General features: G+C 36.6%; 1 protein-coding gene across 6 annotated transcripts in view; it reads left to right on the top strand.

Moving 5' to 3' along the window:
• PCSK5 (proprotein convertase subtilisin/kexin type 5) overlaps positions 1 to 17,073 on the top strand; it is a 452,855-nt gene that overhangs the window by 253,459 nt on the left and 182,323 nt on the right. For all 6 annotated transcript variants that reach the window (XM_057498570.1, XM_036893448.2, XM_036893449.2 and 3 more), the window contains exon 13: positions 3,397 to 3,533. In XM_057498570.1, coding sequence (XP_057354553.1) covers positions 3,397 to 3,533 — 137 coding nt within the window. The remainder of the gene's footprint in view (positions 1 to 3,396; positions 3,534 to 17,073) is intronic.

Raw genomic sequence — 17,073 nt, 5'->3', positions numbered from 1 at the left:
CCCTGCTTTATTGACATTTTTTCCACAGTAATAATGTTGGCATAGTACAGATATCCAAATTAAGTACTGGACTTTTTAGTCAGTAAACAGAGACCACACAAATAGAATCTCTTTAGTGGGTGTCCAGTGGTTTGATAGTTGGTTGTCTTGAGCAAGTATGTTCTTTGCAACACAAATCTAATCTACTACCAAACTTACCTCTGTTAAGTGCAGATGATGCAGGGTTTTTAAATGTTAATGCTAAAGATAGAGAACAGTTTAAGTACTGAATCTGAATTTTAGAAAAGGAGAAGATGAGATTAGAAAAGTGGATGTCTGGCTAGTGGAAACAACAGTTAGTGTCTACTTCAGCTCTTTTAGCTAAATGCAATGATCCTGTTTGGCTGCATTTTAATTCCTCTCCTTAAGTGTTATGTCCACATGAAATTAATAAATGTTCCCCAGCTCTGCAAAAAATGGACAGACCAGGGTGGGAAACCGCTTTAGCCAGGTAGACAAAGCTCTTGATATTCAGGTTTAAACACTTATTAGAATGCTGACTATGGATATTTCTTCTTGGTTCCCAGTTTATATTTAATTTTTGTTCCAAGTATGATTTAAGAGTGATTGGCAGCAATGGAAAGATTTTCAGAGGTGGAGATGAAAGGGTTGTAAGGGAAGAAACATAGGGTCCGCTAACCCAGCAGTCAGATAACTGACCCATGAGTAAGTAAACATTGAGGTTGTAGAAACCAGACTGCCCCTCGTGATGGCAGCCCCAAGTCTCCTTTGTAGTTTTTGGACATGAGGCCACGAGCCAAATGTTCTGTCTAAACTGTTTGGGAGTTGCTTGTAAGTTTGGCACTCTCGGAAAGGTGTTCTGTGACAAGTTGGTGCTTTAGTGCCCTTAAATGGCACAATGGCCTCAATGAATTAGAGCCTCAATGAGAATTGGGGGTGAAGTGGTTCTAGGCTGGTTTTCCACCTCCATTCATTTCTGTGTCAACATGTTCCTTTAGTGACATCTTTCTGATGGCAAGGGCAGTTTGAAAAGGCTTGTCCTCCCCCACTGCTGTGTCTCCTTTTCACCCAGCATTTCACCTACTTCTGGGTTTTATGGGAAAGACTCTATATACGGTGTAAGTCATGAACATCATGATCTGGCAGTGTCTTTCTGGCCGAGTCCAGTTCCGAGCCATAAACTTGTGAAACAAGCCCTGTGTGGTAGTGCGTGGATTGTAGGAGTCTATAAAATGTACCATCCTTAATCTATAGAAGATCTTTTACAGTGGGAGGACATTCCTGGAAGGAGTCACTACTTTTCTCCCTGTTATCTGAGGCATGGTCCTCCTGGAATGCCACCCCTCTGTTCAGCACTATTAGACATAGTATACAAATATCCCCCCAAAAAAGAAAAGGCCTTCCTGTCCATATAAGGTCTGAAAATCACTGCCCACCATTAACCCTGTTATGGAGATTTGACCAAACATATTTAAATACTCCATGTATCTGAGATGCTCTCCAGTAAAGAGATCTGTTCAACCTTAACTCAGCCTTTTCCAAATTTTCTGATCATGAGACACTTTGAGAATGCTGATAAATGTTTTCCATATTTCTTCTTTCAAGGGCTCAGAAACCCATAGCCAGTGATTTTCCTGTTTATTTTCTCTAGGGAAAAATGCCCAATGTCACCGATTTACACAATTGTGCCACCCAACCCTTCAGCTTTCAAATGCAGCTGGCATTTAACCTCAAACACACTGATAAAACACTTTAAAAAAAAATCAGATCTCTAATATATTTTATAAGAGGATTGGTCTAGTTATTTTTGTTTTAGAGGGACATGTTTCCTCCCAATTGGAAGATATACATAGAAGGTCAGATCATAACCACCAGTTTCATTAGTGAACACTAAATTAAGAGAGTTGACTGCATGTTCTGAATAGCCATCAACATCTAGTTGCTATGACCTTTGCATTTGTTTCCACTGAAAGACAGATACGGCCCCATAACTGGACATGATTGGCCCTAACACAATGCTAGAGATATTTTTCCCTTTCTGTTGGTCTCCTGGTGCTCAGTTTTTTTTCTCAATTTATTATTTTTTCAACAAAAATAATAGATGCACACAATTTTTTTTTAATTCTTTAAAAAAGTTCTTTATCTCTTGCCTCATCTTTCCACCTTCTAGGTTCCATCTCTATTGAAATCTTTTGGATATTCCTTTGGGTAGTCAAGTCTACATTATATGCCTATATAAATGATAAGCCTCTTTCTTCCCATGCTAGCTTAATACAGTATCTATTGACATTTCTTTATTCTTGATGAGGTTCTGTTTCCTTCTTTTATTTTTTTTCATATTTTGTAACCTCCAGGATTATACCAACAGGAAACAAGTAATTCTAGCTATTTCAGGCAGGGAGAGATTTTTTCATATAGGGAATTGGAAACTTAAAAAATCACCAGAGGCTGGAAGAGCAGCATCTAGGCTGGAGTTCCAGGTATGACTCCCTGAACCAGATAGGATTAGTGAGCAGAGTCTTTTCACTAAGTCATAATTTACATTAAATACATTTCACTTTTTAAATGTGAATAATTTAATGAACTTTGATAAATATATACAGTTATAGTACAATAAAACAGCTCCATCATTCCCGAAACTTCCACCATGCCCCTTCTTTTGCCCTCCCAGCGCCTGGCAACTACTCATGTGTTTCTGCTTACATGGCCTTTTCTAGAATGACATATAAATTTAATTATACAGTGCATAGTCTTTTGTATTTGACAACTTCTGCTTAGCTTAATGCTTTTGGAATGTGTTGATCTTGTTGCATTTATTCAGTATCTTTTATTACTGGGTAGAATTTCATGGTATGAATGTACCATAATTTGTTTACAATTTATTCAGCAGTTGATGGACACTTGAGCTGTTGTGTTCAATGATTATGAATAAAGTTGCTGTGAACATTCATGTGGAGTTTCTGTGTGGACAAAATGTCTGCACTGCCCCTGGGTAAATATCTAGGAGGGAGATTATTGAGTTGTATGGTAAAAACTGAAACGGTTTCCCAGAGCAGCTATACTGTTTTGCATTGCAAGAGAGTTTCAGTTGCTCCACACCTTCAGCACATGGTACTCTCAGTCTTGTGGGTCGAGAATTAGCCTTGTTTCCCTGATACCCAGATGGTCATCCCTTCCAGTTTTGCTATTGCATGGCCAGCCCCATGCCTATTTCCCTGTGGTAGGACAATGATACATGTTTGGATCTAGTAATAGGTATTGTCCAGGATGAAGACACATCTCCAGTGTTGAGCTGAATATGCTGATGGATACAAGAAGATCTTTGATCATGGTCTTGACTTGACTCTCACTGGATTTTAAGTAACATACAAAATACTGCTTATGGTTCTCTCTCAGGCTTTTTGATCATTCCATGGAAGGATTTAAAAGCTGGGAGTTCATGACCATTCATTGCTGGGGAGAACAAGCTATAGGAGACTGGATCCTTGAAGTTTATGATACTCCATCTCAGCTGAGGAACTTCAAGACTCCAGGTAAGAAATCTCTTTCTATAAGTTTCTGCACAGCTAACTGTGCAGAAAAAAAATGATGGAAAATATTTTGGCCAAGGAATGCTTATATATCAACACCATCCTTTTTCATGTTATCCTGTGCAGTGAGTTGTCTACATGTATTCCATGTCTCAAGATGACCAATTGAGAGATAATAATTTAAGGATAAGAACTAAAAAATACTTAGATAGAAGTACAAGCTAAAATGTAACAGCTATTTATGTTTCAGAATATATAATGCACATCACTAATGACTTTTCGTTGTCCGTAAGTGAGCCAGGCTCGTCTACCTGCAGTAGGTTAAATTGCATGGACATAAGAGGAGATAGGTTTCCTTAGTTACCTTTTTTCTGAATTCACTCTAAATTTTCAGTGAAGGAGAGACATTGAGCTTGGCCTGTGCCAGCCAAACTGGTCCCCACTAAAGAAAATGATTGATAGTATTCTGCCCCTTGTGAGCCCAAGAGTTAAGGAAAAAGAAAGCTTTCTTGATATGTTAAACATGGAAATTATGATGTCAACCAAGATCTTTTTAGGTGGTCTCAGACACTGTTGCTCACATGGTCTGTTTTCCTCTTGTGCCAACATATGAAGCTTGTTTGTAAGATAATATAAGGGGAAGTGCAAATGCAGCATGGAGTAGGAGATGAAGCAGTTTTTTCTGCAGCAGCTAGTTGTCTGTGAGGGAGCCCTGTGTGGTACTTGGCTCAGTAACAAATAGTCTGTTTGATAACTCCTCCTGCTTCTACCCAGCCAAGGACACATTTCGATCATCTAATAAATTCATGCTTCTCAATGCTCTGTCCAGTCCATCTGCAGAAGAACCAGGCCTGAGGGCAATTTTAGGACTGATATCTAATTCTAGCCCTCTCCTGGTGACAGAATAAATTAACCCAGACATTCTGTAATTAATTATAAGGGTGTGTATCATACAGATACTGTAGGCTGCATAGACAAAGGAGGCACACAACCCAGGGATGAAGTGTATACTTGCCAGATTTTTACCCACCAGTCACGGAAGGTTACTCATTCTGAGAGATCCGTTTTTGACCACACAGTTTGGCCATCTTTATCCCCAGTTCTGTGATGTAGCTCGTCTGTGTTACCACATTGGTGCCATACTCTGGGGCGTTAAAACCAGCATGGTGGCGAGGTTGCAATGAATCAGGATAAAAATTTTATTGAAGAGTAGCTGGGTGAAGCTCACCTCCAGCATGGGCCATGAATATGTTTTCTTCAGAACAAACTTTTATTCAGAAGTCAAATGTTTGTCAACAAGGTGGGGTTGGTAGAAAACAGTCAAGTAAACTAGATCCTGGTTTCTAGACACTTTTAACTGTTGATAATGTACTTAGCTCCCAGGGCCTTCCTCAAATCTCCTTCCCTCCCTTCTTCAGGCCATGCCATTGCGCATAGCACAGCAACACCATCTCATGCACCAAGGGCACTGGTAGCCTAGAGATCGGGCTGTGCCACCCGAAACACAGGGCAGCTCCCAGTTGATCCATCGGCAGGTGTTGCAACAGGGCTATTGTTTTTATCTAAAGTGTAACTGACATACAAAAATAAAATATCCTGTTTGTTTCAAGTATTGCAATAATCCTTAACTACAGGGCTCCTATGTCTCAAGAGATCCCAGAGAAATAAACATTGTCCAAATGTGGCAGTTGTGAACCAAGAGGGATACAGCCTAGGGTACACGTTAGGTGTATTATCTGTTGAGACTATAAGATGGTTATAAAATTCACTAAAAGTGACTCTGCCCTTATTATAATCACCATGCATGAACAATTCTAAAGAATGCCAGTGATAAAATGCTCCTCCCACTAATAGCATGCTGTCCCTGGGGGCACACTAATGGTAGACCTGGCATTTGCATGCAGAGGTCGGGGCTGTGAATGTAAATGTCTCTCTACCCTTGCATTCAGAGTCTATCTAGAGTTAACAGTGCTGTCTAGTTTTATCTGTGTAAAAGCTCTCTGCAGTAGCCCATATAATCGAGATTTCTCTATTGTCTACCTCACAGCATTGGCTTCTTCTCAATGTTCACATTTAACCCTGGTTTACAGATATTCTTTTATGCCAGAAAAGAGACACCCTAATGCTATTACTAGCCTGGGTTGGGAGGCTTTAATAGAAACACAGTCTATGAGTATCTTTCCTTCAACCAACCTTTCAGTTCAAGATTAGTGACAACTTTGAAAAGAGACTTTTGCTTTTCTTTGTGCAAGTGTGTTTCTGTCATTATTTCTATGGTGTACAGTTCTATGAGAAGTATCTCTCTAATTAATGAGGGATTTCTTGAATAAGGTACTAAATTCAGTTGGAAATGTAGAATCGTCTTGCCCAATTAAATGACAGAAACATTCCCAAGTATAGAGATTTCTGGCTCCAAACTATTTATATTTATTTTTTGTTTTGTCCCGTTAGTTTATTATTAGAATAGATATTAATGATTTTTGAAGGGTTTTTTTATGTTTTTGTTTTATTGCACATTACACTTCTCTTGGGCAGAATGCATTTATGTGTTAGCAAATAGAACACATTTTTCTCATAGTATTACACAGCTTTTTCTTTTTATATACTTATGACTTTTATTGAAGTATAGTTGACCTATAATCTTATATTGGTTTCAAGTTTACAGCGCACTGGTTCAGCACTTACCCATATTCTTAAATTCTCACCCCCACTAGTACAATTACTATCTGTCAACATAGGAAGATGATACAGAATCAATGGCTATGTTATCCATGCTATTCTACCTTCCCCATGACCAACTTATACTATGATTGAGAATTTTTGCACCCTTTTATTCACTTCACACTCGCCACCCACCCACCCCAACCCCTTCCCGGTGATAACCACCAGTCACATTTCAGTGTCAGTGAGTCTACTGCTATTTTGTTCCTTTTGTTTTGTTTTGTTTTGTTTTTAGGTTCCACAGATAAGGGAACTCATATGGTATTTGTCTTTTCCCACCTGGCTTATTTCACTTAACATAATGCCCTCTAGGTCCATCTATGGTATTGCAAATGGCAGGTTTTCTTTCCTTTTTACTCACTAAATAATATTGCATTATGTATATATACCACATCTCCATTCATCTGTTGATGGATACTTTGGTTGCTTCCATATCTTGGCTATTATAAATAATGCAGCAATACACATAGGATTCATATTTCTTTTCTAACCAGGGATTTTCATTTCTTTGAATTCCCAGAATTGAAATTACTGGGTCATATGGTATTTCTATTTTTTATTTCTTGAGGAATCTCCATACTGCTTTCCCACAGTGGCTGCACCAATTTACATTACTACCAACAGTGTAAGAAGGTTCCCATTTCTCCACATCTTTGCTGACTCTTGTTATTTCTTGTCTTTTGGATAGTAACTATTCTAACTGGTGTTGAGTGCTATCTAATTGTGGTTTTGATTTGCATTTCCCTGATGATTAGCAATGTGGAGCATCTTTTCATGTGCCTGTTAGCCATCTATTTCATCTTTGGAGAAATCTCTCTTCAGGTCCTCCACCCATTTTTTTAATCAGGTTTTTTTCTTGGTGTTGAGGTTTATGAGTTCTTCATATATTTTGGATATTACCCCTTGTTGGACAACCTAAAAGAATCTATCATTTACAAATATATTCTCCCATACTGTTAGGTTGCCTTTTTTTTTCTGTTGATGATGTCCTTTGCTGTTGAGAAGCTTTTTAGTTTGATGTAGTTCCACTTGTTCACTTTTAATTTTGTTTCCCTTGCCCAGTGAGATATGTTCAGGAAAAAAATTGTTCATACTTATGTTCAAAAGATATTTGCCTATGTTTCCATCTAAGAGTTTTATGGTTTTGTACCACATTTAGGTCCTTAATCGATTTTGAGATTACTTTTGTATATGGAGTTAGACAGCATTCCAGTTTCATTATATTTCATGTCTCTGTCCAGTTTTCCCAGCACCAGTTTGTTTAAGAGACTGTTTTTTCCTCATTGTATATTCATGGCTCTTTTGTCATATATTAATTGGCCATATATGTGTAGATTATATCTGGCCTCTATTCTGTTCCGTTAATCTATGGGTCTGTTCTTGTGCCTGTACCATACTGTTTTGATTACCATAACTTTGTAGTATAGCTTGAAGTCAGGGAGAGTAATCCCCCCAGCTTTATTCTTCTTTCTCAGGATGGCTTTGGCTATTCAGGGTCTTTTGTGGTTCCATATGAATTTTAGAGCTATTTGTTCTAATTCACTTAAAAGTGTCATTGGTATTTTCATAGGGATTGCACTGACTCTGTAAATTGCTTTGGGGAGGATGACCATTGTGACAATAATAATTCTTCCTATCCATGAGCACAGGATAGATTCCCATTTATTGGTGTTATCTTTAATTTCTCTCAGGAGTGTGTCACAGTGTACAGAGTACAAGTCTTTTACCTCCTTGGTTAGGTTTATTCCTAGGTATTTTATTCTTGATGAATTGTAAATGGAATTGTTTTCTGGATTTCTCTTTCTGCTAGTTTGTTGTTAGTATAGAGGAACACAAAATTCTGTGTATTAATTTTGTATCCTGCAACTTTGATGAATCCAGTTATTAATTCTATAGCTTTTTGGTGGCATCTTTAGGGTTTTCTATGTATAATATCATGTCATCTGCAAATAGTGACAATTTAACTTCTTCCTTACCAATTTGGATACCTTTCAATCTTTTTCTTGTCTGATTGCCATGACTGGGACCTCCAGTACTATGTTGAATAAAAGTGGTGAGAGTGAACATCCTTGTCTTGTTCCTGATCTTAGAGAAAAGCTTTCAGATTTTTGCTATTAAGTATGATGTTGGCTGTGGGTTTGTCATATATGGCCTTTATTATGTTGAGATACATATGCTCTAAACCTATTTTGTTGAGATTTTTTATCATGAACAGATGTTGAATTTTCTCAGATGCTTTTTCGGCATCTATTGTGATGAACATGTGGTTTTTATCCTTCCTTTTGTTAATGTGGCTTATCATGTTGATTAATTTACAAATATTGCACCATCCTTGCACTCCTGAAATAAATTCCACTTAGTCATGATGGACGATCCTATTGATGTATTTTTAATTCAGTTTTGCTAATACTGTTGAGGAGTTTTGCATCCATGTTTCTCAAGGATATTGACCTATAATTTTCTTTTTTTGTAGTGTCTTTGTTTTTGTGTTGGAGTTTTGCATCTATGTTCCTCAAGGATATTGATCTATAATTTTCTTTTTTTGTAGTGTCTTTGTCTGTTTTTGTGTTAGAGTGATGCTTGCCTCATAGAATGGGTTTGGAAGTATTTCCTCCTCTTCTACCCTTTGGAATACTTTAAGAAGGGTCTGTATCTTCTATTCTTTAAATGTTTGGTAGAATTCAGCTGTGAAGCCATCTGGTCCTGGAGTTAGGATTTTTATTAGACCAGTTCAATTTCATTACTGGTAATTGTTCTGTTCACATTTTATGTTTCTTCTGGGTCAGTCTTGGAAGGTTGTACTTTTCTAGGAATTTGTCCATTTCTTTTAGGTTGTCCAATTTATTGACATACAGTTTTTGACAAAATTCTCTAATAATTCTTTGTATTTCTGTGGTGACAGTTATGACTATTACTTGTTCAGTTCTGATTTTATTTGTGTACTCCCTTTTCTTGATAAGTCTGGCTAGGGGTTTTCTATTTTGTTCATCATCTCAAAGAATCAGCTCTTGATTTCATTGATTATTTTTATTGTGTTATTCTCTATTTTATTTATTTCTGCTCTGATCTTTATTATGTCCCTCTTTCTACTAACTTTGGGTTTCATTTTTTCTTCTTTTTCTAGTTTCTTTAGTTGTAATTTTAAACTGTTTATTTGGGATTGTTCTCATTTCTTGAAGTAGACCTGTGTTGTGTGTACTTCCCTCTTAGAACTGCTTTTGTGGTGTCCCATAAATTTTGAATTGTTGAGTTTTCGTTTCCATGTTATTGCTTGATTTCTGCTTTGATTTGTTCATTGATCCACTGATTATTTAGAAGCATGTTGTTTAGCATCCCATATGTTTGTGGGTTTTTTTGTTTTCCTCATGTAATTTATTTCTACTTTTGTACCATTGTGGTATGAGAAGTTGTTTGATATAATTTCAACTGTTTTGAATTTATTAAGGCTCTTTTTGTGGACTAGTATGTGATCTATACTGGAGAATGTCCCATCTATACTTGAGAAAAATGTGTATCCTGCTGCTTTTGGGTGGAATTTTCTGTAGATATCTGTTAAGTCCATCTGATCTTATGTGTTGTTCAGTGCCTCCATTCCCTTACTTATTTTCTGTTTGGCCAATCTGTCCATTGATGTAAGTGGTGTGTTAAAGTCCCCTAATATGAATAAGTTACTATTTCCCCCTTTAGTTCTGTTAGTATTTGTTTTACATATTTAGGTGCTCCTGTGTTAGGTGCATAGATTATTATAATTGTTGCATCCTATTGTTGTACTGATCCCTTTATCATTATGTAATGTCCTTCTTTGTCTCTTGTTACTTTTTTGTTTTGAAGTCTTATTTTGTCTGATAAAAATACTACTACTCCTGCTTTTTTCTCCCTATTTGCATGAACTATCTTTTTCCATCCCTTCACTTTCAGCCTGTGTATATCTTCAGTCTAGAAGGAGTCTCTTGTAGGCAGCATATAAATAGGTCTTGTTTCTTTATCCATTCTACCACCCTGTATCTTTTGATTGATGCATTCAGTGCATTTACATTTAAGGTAACTATTGATAGGCATGAACTTATTGCCATTGTATTAATTGTTTTCTGGTTGTTTTTGCAGTTCCTCTCTATTCCTTTCTTCTTCTCTTATACTCTTTTCTTATTATTTGATGATTTTCTTTGGTGTTTTGATTAGATTTCTCTTTTTTAACTTTTTGTGTCTCTATTATAGGCTTTAGATTTGTGATTACTGTAAGGTTCATGGGTAGTTTCCCAAGTATACAACAGTTGATATTAAGTTGATGAACATTCAATTTCAAACCCAATCTTAAAGTACTTCTTTTTCTTTTTCCTCCTCCACACAGTATGTACTATATGTCATAATCTGCATTTTTTGTGTGTGTCCTTTGATTTTGTGTATAGTTGGTTTTACTACTCTTGTTTCATTTTAATTTTGTACTTGCTTAGTAAACAATTGATCTACTACATTTACTGTAGGTTTTATTCCACTGGTAAAAACTATTTAGACAAGAACATTTCCATTTACAGAAGTCCCTTTCATATATCCTGTAATGCCATTTTAGTCATTGTAAATTCCTTCAGCCTTTGTTTATCTGGGAAATTTTTTATCTCTTTTTCATATTTGAATGATAATCTTTCTGGGCAGAGGATTCTTGGTTTCGGGTCCTTCTGTGTCAATACATTAAATATTTCATGCCACACTCCCTTCTGGCCTGTTAAAAGTTTTTGCTGAGAAGTCTGTTGATAACCTGATGGGGTTTCCCTTACAAGTAATCTTTTTTCCCTCTCTGACTACTTTCAGTACCCTCTTCTTATCCTTCATCTTTGTTATTTTAATTATTGTATGTCTTGCTGTTGTCTTCCTCAGGTTCCTTTAGTTAGGGGCTTTCTGTGCATCCATGACCTGGGTGTCTATTTCCTTCCTCAGATTGGAACACTTTCAGCAATTATTTCTTCAAAGAGACTTTCTACCCCTATTGTCTCTTTCTTCTCCTTCTGGTACCCCTATTATACAAACATTGTTTCATTTGCAGTTGTCACACAGCTGTTAGCCTCCTCTCATTTCTAGAGATAATTTTTTACTGTCTATTCTTTGGCTTCATTGCATTCCTGTTCTCTAATTTCCATCCCATTGATTGTCTCCTCTTCTATTCATTCTCTCCATTGTATATTTCAGTTCATTTATTGTAGTCTTCAACTCTGAGTAGCTCTTTTTCAACTCTAGTATTTCTTTGTTGAAGTCCTTCCTCAGATCTTCAATACTTTTCCACAGATCAGTGAGCATATTTATGACTGTTACTTTTAAATCTTTATCAAGAAGATTGGTGATCTCTGTTGCATTTAGCCCTCTTTCTGGTGTCTAATCATGTACTTTTGTTTGGGACATATTCCTTTGCTTCCTCTTTTTGTCAGTGTTTCTGTGTTTCTCCCTTGTATTTCACAGATCTGCTATGCTTCCTGGTCTAGAGAGTAATGGCTTTATGAAGAAGGCATCCTGTGGTGCCCAGAAGCTCAAGACTCTACTCTCCAGTACCTGGTTCTCCTTTGTGTTGGAACATTAGTTGCTGTCAGTGGGCTGTGGGTGGAGCTGCCTTTCTGTCTGTCTGCCAGCAATGGTCTATCTCTGCTGCAGATGGCAGTTCACCTCAGCCAGCCCTTTGTGAGCCAAGCAGCGGTACTTTTGCTGGGATTGTTTTGGGCAGATCTGCTCTCTGCTTACGGTCACATGGCAGCATTGTGCATGGCAGCAGGGAGTGTGTATGCTACACAGCTATTTCTTAACATAATGTTGCAGTATCAACTGCAAATCTATAGAGTTTAGCAAATGGCAAAAGTGGTAGTGGGGGAGATGATGGCCCAAGTATGGCATTATGTGATGTGAATTGTGGCAGAGATTCTAAGGAAGTAAGGTTATATAATAAGTGAAAAATAAAGATATGAATTGCCTAGCAAGGATATCCCCAGTGGGCTTATGATGTACTTCAGAAATGGCACAAAGGGAAATAATCAATAATGAGCCAGCACTCTTCAAAGCATTTACAAGGGTGAACTTTTAGATACAAAGTGATCTTAAGTTAAAACAACCAGGTTTTAGGATGAAGGATTGGACTTCCTATAGTGGCCTTATATTATATATATTCTATTTGTACACTTAAGAAATACCATAAGGAAAATGTTATCTTTTGTCTTGCTACCTAAAGGCAATCAGATAAGTCACTCATCAAGTTCACTACTTAATGTATAACATTTGGAATTCTGAGACTGAACAGCACCTGATTATGTAAAGCACAATCATCAAAAAGTGAGTCTAGAGAAAAGCTGGCAATGGATGAACCACATATAAACCAATGTGCTGCCCAGTGCAAATATCAGAAAGCAATGAATGTGGCACAGAATATGTTCAGTTTTAAACTTCAAGTTCCTAAACTCCCAGAAATGAACAGGAGGTCAGTATTATATAATGGTTTAAGAACACAGGATTTGGATTCAGAATGGTTTTTTTTTAATTGATATGTAATTGACCTATCACATTATATTTGTTTCATGTACACAACCTAAGGTCTTGATATTTGTATATACCATAAAGTGATCCCCAGAGTAAGTCTAGTTAACATCTGTCATCTCATAGTTACAAAAATTTTTTTCTCATTATACCTTTTAAGATACTCAGCAATGTTCAAATACATAATATTTTATTATTAACTGAGTCACGTGCTGTACATTACATCCCCAGGATGTATTTATTTTTTAGCAGCAAGTATGTGCTTTGTGACCCCCTTCATCCATTTTTGCATACCCTACACCTCTAGCAACCACCAATCTGTTGAGCTCAGTTTTTTAAGATCTATTTATTTTTTATTATACATATAAGTGGGATCATACAGTACTAGTCTTTCTCTGTCTGACTTATTTCACTTAGCACAATGCCCTCAATATCTATCCATGTCATAAATGGCAAGATTTTCTGTTTTATGGCTGAATACTATTCCTTTGTATATATACACCATATTTTCATCATCCATCAATATACACATAGGTTTTTTTCCATACCTTGGCTGTTAAAAACCATACTTCAGTGAACATGGACCGCATATATCTTTGCAAGTTAGTCTTTTTCTTAAGATAAATAATCAGTCATGGAATTGTTGGATCATAGGATACTTGTTTTTAATTTTTTGAGGAAACTCTGTATTATTTTCTATAATGTCTTCACTAATTTACATTCCCATCAAGGTGCACAAGGGTTCCCTTTTCTCTGCATCCTTGCCAACATGTGTTATTTCAGTCTTTTTGATAACAGCTATTCTAACAGGTGTCAAGTGGTATCTCATTGTGGTTTTGATTTGCATTTCCCTGATGTGCAGTGATGTTTAACATCTTTTCATGTGTCTTTTTATCATCTGCATGTCTTCTTCAGAAGTATGTCTATTCAAATCCTCTATTTTTTAATTGGATTGTTTTTCTGTTACTGAGTTGTATGCATTCTTTATATATGCTGGATATTAATTGCTTATCAGATATGTGATTTGCAAATATTTCTCTCATTTCAGTAGGTTATCTTTTCATTTTGTACATGATTTCCTTTGCTGTGCAGAAGCTTTTTAGTTTGAGGTAGTCCCACTTGTTTATTTTTGCTTTTGTTGCCTTTGCTTTTGATGTCAAATCCAAAAAATATTGCCAAGACTGATGTCAAGATGCTTACCACATATGTTTCTTTCTGGTTTTATGGTCTCAGGTCTTAACATGCAAATATTTAACCCATTTTGAGTTGGTTTTTGTGTATGGTTTAAGATAGTGGTCCAGTTTCATTCATTTGCATATAACTGTCCAGTGTTTCCAGCACCATTTATTGAAAAGACTGCTATATATTCTTGGCTCTTTGTCATAAATTAATTGACTGCATTTATTTATTTATGCACTCTGTATTCTGTTCCATTGATCAGAGTATCTGTTTTTATGCCAATACTGTTCTGTTTTGATTAGTATAGCTTTGTTGTATACTTTAAAATCAGGGCATATAAAAAATGTCTGCAGTTTTTCTTAGCATTGCTTTGGCTACTCAAGGTCTTTTGTGATTCCATACAAATTTTAGGAAAGTTTATTCTATTTCTGTGAAAAAATGCCACTGGGATTTTGCTAGGGATTACAGTGAATCTGTAGATTTCTTTGGTTAGAATGAGTATTTTAATCATATTTCTTCCAATTCATGAGCACAGACTATCTTTCCATTTATTTGTGTCATCTTCAATTTCTTTAATCAGTCTCATATATTTTTAAGTCCATTTAGTCTTTCAGCCCTTGGTTAAATTTATTCCTAGGTATTTTATTGTTTTTGTTGCAATTGTAAATAGAGTTGTGTTCTTAATTTCTCTTTCTGGTAGTTTGTTTTTAGTGTATAGAAATGAAATAGATATTTGTTTATTGATATTTTACCCTGTAAATAGAGCTGTGTTCTTAATTTCTCTTTCTGGTTGGTTTTACTGTATAGAAATGAAACAGATATTTGTTTATTGATATTTTACCCTGCAAGTTTTCTGAATTTGTTGCTTAATTCTAACAGTTTTTGGTCGAATTTTTAGGGTTTCTGATATATAGTGTCATGTTATCTGAAAATAGTTTTACTTCTTCCTTCCTGATTTGAATGCATTTTATATCTTTTTCTTACCTAATTCTAGCTAGGACTTCCAATACTATTTTGAATAAAAGTAGCAAGAGTGGGCATTCTTGTCTTGCTCCTGGTTTATTATGTTGAGGTACATTTCTTCTCTATCAACTTCGTTGAGTTTTTATCATGAATGGATGTTGAATTTTGTCACTGCTTTTTCATCTTTTGGGGTGATCATATGATTTTTATGGTTCATTTTATTACTGTGGTGAATCACACTGATTGTTTGCAGATGTTGAACCATCTTGCATCCCTGGAATAAATCCCACTTGATTATAGTGTATGATTGTTTTAATGTATTGTTGAATCTATTTTGCTGGTATTTTGTTGAAGATGTTCGCATCTGTGTTTATCATATTTTTTCCTGTGGCATCCTTTTCTGGTTTTGATATCAGCAATGCTGGCCTCATAAAATTAGTTTGTAAATGTTCCCTCTCCTTTTATTTTTTGGAAGAATTTGAGAAAAATTGGTATTAATTCCTCTTGAAATATTTGGTAGAATTCACCAGTGAAAATGTCAGGTTCTGGACATTTCTTTGCTAGAGAATTTTGATCACTGTGTCAACCTCTTCACTAGTAATTGCTCTGTTCAGATTTTCTATTCATGATTCAGTCTTGGTAGGCTGTATGTACCTAAGAATTTATCCATTTCTTCTATGTTGTCCAATTTGTTGCTTCCTAATTGTTGATAGTAGTCTCCTATGATCCTTTGTATTTATGTGGTATCAGTTAAAACAGCTCCTCTATCATTTCTGATTTTAACTGAGTCCTCTCTCTCTTCTTCTTGCTGAGTCTAATTATAGGCTTACAGTTATTAGCCTATGGGACTTATAAGTCTATGGGACCTCTGCCTGTAAGCCCCCAGTGGCCACCAGAGCCAGCAACCTGAAGGTGTCTCCTAGGCAGCAGCTGCAAAAATTGGGGTGCCAGATAAGTGCACAGGCTCCCTTCTGGGAGACAGTGGCAAAGTGGAGCAAGGATGAGGAATAGAGCAGAGATGGTACCTACCAGCCTGTCTTGGGGGAGTATTCCCTTAAGCCCCTAGCTGTATGTTAAAGTAAATGCCTGCTTCCTCAGGCCAGTGCTTTAAGATAAATAAGCCTCTTTCACAGGGAGTTTGAGTGCTTTTTAGTCACCTGCCTCTGAGCTGGGCCCTGGAGTAGGGAGTACACCCACAGTAGTCCTTTAAGAACTACTCAGTTCCTATAGCTTTGTGGGTCTCATGGACACAAGCCCCATTGGCTTCCAAAGCTAGATATTTTGGGAGCTCATCTATTAGCCACTGGCCTTAAAAGTTGGGGTGCCCAATGTGGGGTTCAACTTTTCCCTCCTCAAGGAAAAGCCAAGGGTTTTGAGTCCCTCCAGGGATGGGACTTATGGTAAGATTGTGTCCTACCACTCCCTATGGGTTTTTTCTTATTTTCCTGATGTATAGGAGCTGCTTACCTAGTTTTTGTTTGTTTGTTTGTTTGAGCTCCCCAAAGTGAATTGTTCTATATGTAGCTATAGATTCAGTAAGTACATAGGAAGAGGTGGGTTCAGGGTCTTCCTACATCTCCATCTTAAACTAGAATTCCCAGATGGGTTTTAATATGTCTTCCTTCAGGAAAGTTATTAATCTCTGTGCCTCAGTTTCCTCACCTGTATATTGGGAATACAAGTACCCACCTCACAGTTGTTTGTAAACATTGAATGGGATAAAACTTACTTGGCATATGGGAAGGACTTAAAAGTGATAAGCATTAGTTTGGTAATTGCAAATGTTAATAGGTGAATTAGCTGATACCTGAAGTTCACTACTTTCTGGGCTGTGGCAGAGCTGTAGCCTCAGCCCTGCCTGGATCCTTTATATTAAGCCAAGGGACCCTAAAGGGGCTCCTGCCTTCCTACCAGTATATTTCCATGTTTTTAATGGTTTTGTCTTAATCACTTCTGCTTATGGTTGATTCCTTATGTGAATCTTATTAAGTTTAATGGCCTAGAGACAGCTTGTTTTGTTTGTATTTTTTATATTAATAACTAGTTTTATAAAACTAAGAAATAAATAAGAACTAAAGCAAAATATTCCTTGAGAACCTGCTACCCAAAGAAGGTAAAAACTTGACTTGTGTCTCAAAACACCATTGGCCAGAAAACACTCTATTTTACCACT

This window comes from Manis pentadactyla, chromosome 3 (genome assembly GCF_030020395.1).
Source record: "Manis pentadactyla isolate mManPen7 chromosome 3, mManPen7.hap1, whole genome shotgun sequence".
NCBI classification, from domain to species: Eukaryota; Metazoa; Chordata; class Mammalia; order Pholidota; family Manidae; genus Manis; species Manis pentadactyla.
The sequence above is the reverse complement of the archived record's forward strand: the minus strand, read 5'-3'. Positions and strand labels throughout refer to the sequence as shown.